We start from the raw sequence: 6,096 nt of genomic DNA, 5'->3' as shown, positions 1-6,096 counted from the left end.
TTCAGGATTTGCAACTAGTTTAGAAGTAAAATGGAGGATGAAGTAACCTGTTAATTACTCAATGTAGATATAAAGGGAGCAGGAGGAGGGTAAGGAGCTGCTAAATATTTGAACATATTCATGCAGCGCAAATAATAATAATCTCGAGTTCGAACGGTTTTAATTTTTAGGGCAAGAAAACTAAAGTTCTTCCTTACAGACACTGAGTTCATGGATATGAATCATATGATGACCATAATTGATTTCATTACCAAAGGCAAATCTTCTTTTGATTATTTGCTAGCTCTTTGTATGTTTACCAAGTGTGAGGGGATAAAAACAATGCAGAACCTTCAATTTTTAAAAGCAATAATCCTACTTCCCAATCGGATTTCTAAAATTGTCTGTAAAGAAGAGCTATAATGAATTACTTTATCTTAAAAAAATAAAAACCCTTGTTGGCAGAAGAACATATAAAGTATGATTAATAATAATTAATAAATTACTAATCCCTGTTGTTGCCTGGAAACTTATGTATATCTTAAAGGGGAGTGCTTTTAGTACTAGCAACATGCTAATGAACAAGGTCTTGGTTTTTCTGTCATTTCATTCTTTATGCCAGAGGTTTTGAAGACAGGAAAGTTATATTTATTACAGAAAACTAGTTGTATAGTTCATTCCCAGGAGATCTAACTAGCTCAAGAAAGTCGGCTAGAAAATTAATACAACTCTTGGTGGTTAACAAAAAAAAGTACATCCAATGAAAGGAATCCATGTTTTTATTGAAAACCTCGGTTCCTTACTACCATATTTATTCCCTCCGAAAAACAATGCAAAAGACACAATCCCATGTTACCAAATCCCACAAGATTTACCTCAAAGTGGTTAAGAAAAAATAAAAAAAATACCCCATATTGTATATGTTACCATATCACCAACAAAAAGAACCTGGTTGAGATCCAAGAGGAAGTTTAAATAAAGAGAGAGAAACCAAAAGAAACCCTAGTTGATGTATCAGCATCACTGAAATTAAGTAAGTTGCAGTTTTCAATTAAGATAGTCAAGACATCATCAAACCATTTCTCATAAAGTAGAAGATAGTTTCACAATGAACAAGGAGGCTATTTTCAAGGAACCATCAGAATCTAAAAAATAAAAAGAAAAGGAGAATAGATGACTGGGAAAACAAGAAGTTATACCCTAAATTAAAACATCACCGTAAGATCAAGAAGGAGATGGAGAAGAAGTAACATGATCATGATCTTGAGGATAGATAATCCATGAATTTTGCTGACCTTTTATTATTCAACAAGCCCAACAAAGCCAACCAAAGAACGCTGCTCCAATCCAGCAAAGCCACAATTGGCTTCCATAATACAACACATCACAAAATCACCAGCAACCTATTCGATTATTTCTCTCAAAACGGAGCCCTACCTCCTGAGTTACCTGCCCATCCATTCACTGGCAACTGCACGTTAGATGGCATATTAAGCGGCAAATTAAAGAACGGAAGCCCCCCGGAAGCCGCTCCCGCTTCATTAAAAGGACCATTATTCCCAACCCCAATCCCACCACCAGCACCACCTCCACCCCCTCCACCACTCTGCATCAGCAATTGGTCATCCTCATCCAAAGGCAGCCTCTCATATGCCACGTTTGTGAACGATGCTGCAATCACTATAACTGGGCCTGCTGCGGTAAGCTCTCCCACCACGCTTCCTCCCACCACCTGGCCTTGTCCCCCAGCAAGGAAGATTGTGAGGCTCGTCGCGCCTGGAGGGGCCGGAGGCGGCAAGAAAGATCCAGACAGAGATAAGATCTCAAATCTGCCATGGAGAGTCACTATAGATCCTGCTGCAGCTGGTTGCCTGATGCTAACATTTGTTACTGTTCCTGCTCCGCTCAGTATGCAAATCCCACGCTGCCGTCTACGCGCGTAGTTACCCACGCACTCGAATACATCGCATCCACTTCCTACTTCAAGAATGTGGGCACGCAGTGTGTTTGCACTCTCGCGAGTGATGATAATCGGAGGCTTCTCTTTATTTTTGGAACCAGGTGGACGGCCTCGAGGCCTACGGGCCATGATGTCTCCTGGCCCGGAGTTGGCCGCAGTAGCAACCAGGTCAAGGCCTTGATGCAGGCCATCGTCGGGGTTGTGGTCAGTAGAAAAGCGACCAACACTTCCAAGACCGTCTCCAGCCCTATTGGGATCCTCGTCTTCAGGATCAGGCTGGTGCTGGAGCTGAAGGTCAGGTCTGTGGTGAAGCTGGTGAACGTAGCGAGAAGTAGTGCCTAAATCTAAACCAGCCATGCCAACATCAAAAGGAAACAAAAAACAGGAAATGATTTTTTTAGAAAAATAAATATTTTAGATGATTAAAAACTGTTTTGGGTTTTGTTTAATGTTGAAACAGGAAACAGGAGAGTGAAATTATAAAGAAAATAGAAAGGGAAAGGGGAACACCGGGACTCGAAGAAAAATATATGAATATATAGAGAGAGGTTACATGTATATTTTGGAGAGAAAAAAACAAGATAAACAAGGACAGAGAGAGAGAGAGAGAGAGAGAGAGAGAGAGAGAGGGAGGGATGAAGTGCAGAGAAAGGGAAAAGGGAAGGGAAGGAGGAGGAAGGAGAGGGGACAAAGACTTGAAACGCAGTCATTTCTCTCACACCCTAAAGTTTAAATATATGCATAGAATAATGGTTTGTGGACGAGTTTCTTATGTTTCTTCTAATTTTTGAGAAATGTGTACAAGAAGGTGGATGCAAGTCTCACTCTCCTTCAAAAGGGTGGATTAAACGCAATAGCGTTCCTGAGGATGGAATGATTATGTAATTTTTTTGGTTAGCCTCTCGACTATATATTTGTTATGTGCTAACAAATATAAAAGCAATTCTCCCAACTATTATGAAATATGGAAAAAGACCAACAGAACACCTTTCTTTTACAATTATAACTGTTCACGTTCTTTTCCTCCAAATATTAAGGTGTTTAGCTTTAACTGATTTTTCTAACATCATATATCTTAAAAAATGATTGCTATTTTAACACAAATATAGAAAATGTAACATAAGGAAGCAGAGGTTGAAGGGGTTTTGGTCGGTTCTTAATCACATGTGACTTGATGGAGTATCTAGTGGTTTGGCATAAGTACGCACGGTTTAGATGAAAGTCCACAGGTAATTAAGATTGACAGAGAGTTTTCTCAAGTCCAGAATGATTTATCCATTTTCCTTCTTCATCGAACTTGTTACTTCAAACAGAGGCCTACCTGATCTCTGTCCTTTGTTCCTTGGTTCGGATATGAGCCAATAAGTCATTTCGTTTAATGGATTATTTATTGGTAGGCAATCCACATTTCGCCGGCCGGCAGTCTTGATCTCTAGTGTAGCCATATGGTTTCAAAGGGATTAAAAAGTTTAAGTTTGAGAAAGGGAAGTCAAAGGAATTAAATCATTTTATCTTCCGTCATGTTGAGGTGTGGATGACTCGGTGGCTTGTTATATGAAAGATAGAAAGGTAGGTTTTGATCATAAGTTATAAAATTACCATTAAACTATAGAAGACTCTGATGTGATAAATGTTTAAAATCAACAACAACAAGAACAATAATCTATTTTGAAAGTAATATATGAATTGGTTAAATAGTTGCTAAAACTGACATGGTTAGTGAAATTTAAACAAAATAAAATTTTGAAACCTAATTAAGAAAAAGATTAAAAAAAAAACTAGAAAAAATAATCTTAAACAACATCTTTTAAGTCTATTTTGGACATCTTCTAAGCTAATTTCATGAGGAACTGGATCTATAGAACATGCTTATAAAATTTAAACTTGATTCAATAATTAAATTAAATATTCTATTTTTTTCTTCTCAAATATCATTTGATGAATCTAGAATTCTTCTTGCACTTAGACTTGTCTATTTGGTTCATGAATGATCCACGTCAATTGTTATATGTCCTACTTCATTCAAGAATCAACAAAGCATCTTCTTCTATATTATAAGATGGTTTGGTTGTATTAATCAATCAAGTATTTCTAGATCAATTAAGCTACTAGTTCTTCATTTATTTTCTTCCAATAAGAAAAACGTTATCCATGAACTAAATTATGAGCAGAGGCAATTACAGCCTCGTAAAATCAAATGAAATGTGAGTGTTTTAATACTTTAAACCTTAAGATAATATGTATATGTCCTAAGCTGCACCACTCAAGAAGATGAATAGGTAAAAAGAAACAAAGAATTGAAAGCAATGAGATAAATGAAGGTTGTAAATATTGAAAGAAGATATTTTGAAAGAATTAATTGAGTAAATTTACATACTTGGAGTTGGCCAAATTTTTCATGTACTAAATTTCTTATTTATATTGATATAGTGATTGAATTCCATCTAAACAAGTAATCTATATCAAACAAGAAGTCATTTTAAATCCTAATACAAACTAAAATTTTCCTTTACTAATACTCACATCAATCCTAACTAATCTAAACAACTTAGTCAAATTAACCCATCAAGGACTCCCATTCTAAGTAGGATTGACCCCTCTGATCAGTCATGTGAATTTAAACTCCAATGATCAATCACTTTTTTGTATCAATCATGACTTCTGATCATCTAATCAATTGTTCTCTAGCTTTCTTGCTCGATTAGGAATTTTCAAACCTAGTTGATTGTTGTTCACGATGTTTTCAACCTTATTTTCTCTATTTAGATATAGATAATTACTATTCATATTTGCTTAACTTCGAACACCATTGATGAGTCATATCAAGAATAGGATTTCTTTATTCGGTCTAAAAAAATAAAAATAGCTTTGTGGATAGTGTAGCTAACCAAAAATGCTTGGATTTTCAATGAAATGGTTCTAGATTAGGATAATTTTTACTACTTGACTTTTTCACATGGTTGTTATCATATGTAAGTCTCTAGATACTCACTTTTGTTATACTGGTACAAATTTGGTGAGGAATTCTAATGAGGAAAGCTCAACAGGGCCAATAAATCCCAACCAAACCCAAGAAGTGGAATGAGAAAAGAAGATAAAAAGATGTGGGAAGAACAAAAGAATGAGGAAAAAAAGATAGACCTAATTAAACCCATGCTTGTTTAATCAATGTAAAAAAAAAATAGAGAGAGAGAGAGATGAAGGAAGTGAAAAAGGACAAAATAAGGTTCAGCCCAACTAAGGCTAGAGAAGAGAAAGGAAAAAGAAAGAGAGAAGGAAATTATGGAAGAAAAAGATAAAAGGCAAGCCCAGTCGAGCCCATGCTAGCCCAACCGAGGCCAAATAAAAAAGAATGATATGAGAAGAGAATGAAAGGAAAAGGAAACAGGGTAAGCCTAACTAGACCCATAATATCTCAATCGTTAAAGAAGAAGAAAAAAAGGAGAACATGCATGTCTAACCAAGCATATTCTAGTGCATCCGATGTTAAAGAAAAGAGAAAGAGAGAAGAAGGAAACAAGGTGGGCTTGACCAAACTTATAATATCCCAACCAAGGTCAAATAAGAAAAAAGATGAGAAAAGGCATACCTAACCAAGCTTATGCTAACACATCTAAGGTTGAAGAAGTGAGAATGAGAGAAAAAGAGGAGGAAATAAGAGGGAAACATAGCAGGCCTATACAACTCAATCGAACAACTCAAACGAATCTAAATGGAAAGAGAGAAAAGAACGAGAAGAGGAAAAAAAAATAAAGCCCAAACCCATACTTTTCAACCCAAAACTTTGACAAAGTTTATATACCTTTTTGTAAAAATCACTTCATGAAAAGCCACCACTATTATCCTTTATATACATACATGAATTCTCGTGATAAAAAATGATATATCAGATGCCACCTTATTCTCCATTGTGAATATTATCCAGATCCTTCTTTACAAAATAGGCACATGTAGTTAACAATATGAGCGTCCATTTTCATAGTTCATATTACAAGATAATCACATGGTGATAAACAATAAAGTAACAGTTTAACATGATTACTCCATAGAGAGTATGGAACCCTATTTCCTACGATAGGTTTGCAACCTTACTCTTTTTTATTGATATAGGATACAAAGCGCATGGCCCATTAAAAATATAAGACCAGGTGTATGGG

General features: G+C 35.8%; 1 protein-coding gene across 1 annotated transcript; it reads right to left on the bottom strand.

The window, feature by feature from the left end:
- Nucleotides 1-1,047: 1,047 nt before the first annotated feature.
- Nucleotides 1,048-2,711, bottom strand: LOC18096966 (AT-hook motif nuclear-localized protein 23). The gene has a single exon (XM_006385587.3). It carries the CDS (start codon nucleotides 2,294-2,296, stop codon nucleotides 1,400-1,402), a length of 897 nt encoding a protein of 298 aa, XP_006385649.1. The 5' UTR covers nucleotides 2,297-2,711; the 3' UTR covers nucleotides 1,048-1,399.
- Between the last annotated feature and the right edge of the window lie 3,385 nt (nucleotides 2,712-6,096).

The sequence above is a fragment of the Populus trichocarpa genome, chromosome 3 (assembly GCF_000002775.5).
Source record: "Populus trichocarpa isolate Nisqually-1 chromosome 3, P.trichocarpa_v4.1, whole genome shotgun sequence".
Lineage (NCBI taxonomy): Eukaryota > Viridiplantae > Streptophyta > Magnoliopsida > Malpighiales > Salicaceae > Populus > Populus trichocarpa.
Note: the sequence above shows the minus strand (reverse complement) of the source record. Positions and strands in the feature narration are given on the sequence as shown.

Excerpts from the sequence above, each read along its gene's own strand:
- LOC18096966 (XM_006385587.3), bottom strand. The coding sequence starts at position 2,296 with ATGGCTGGTTTAGATTTAGGCACTACTTCTCGCTACGTTCACCAGCTT.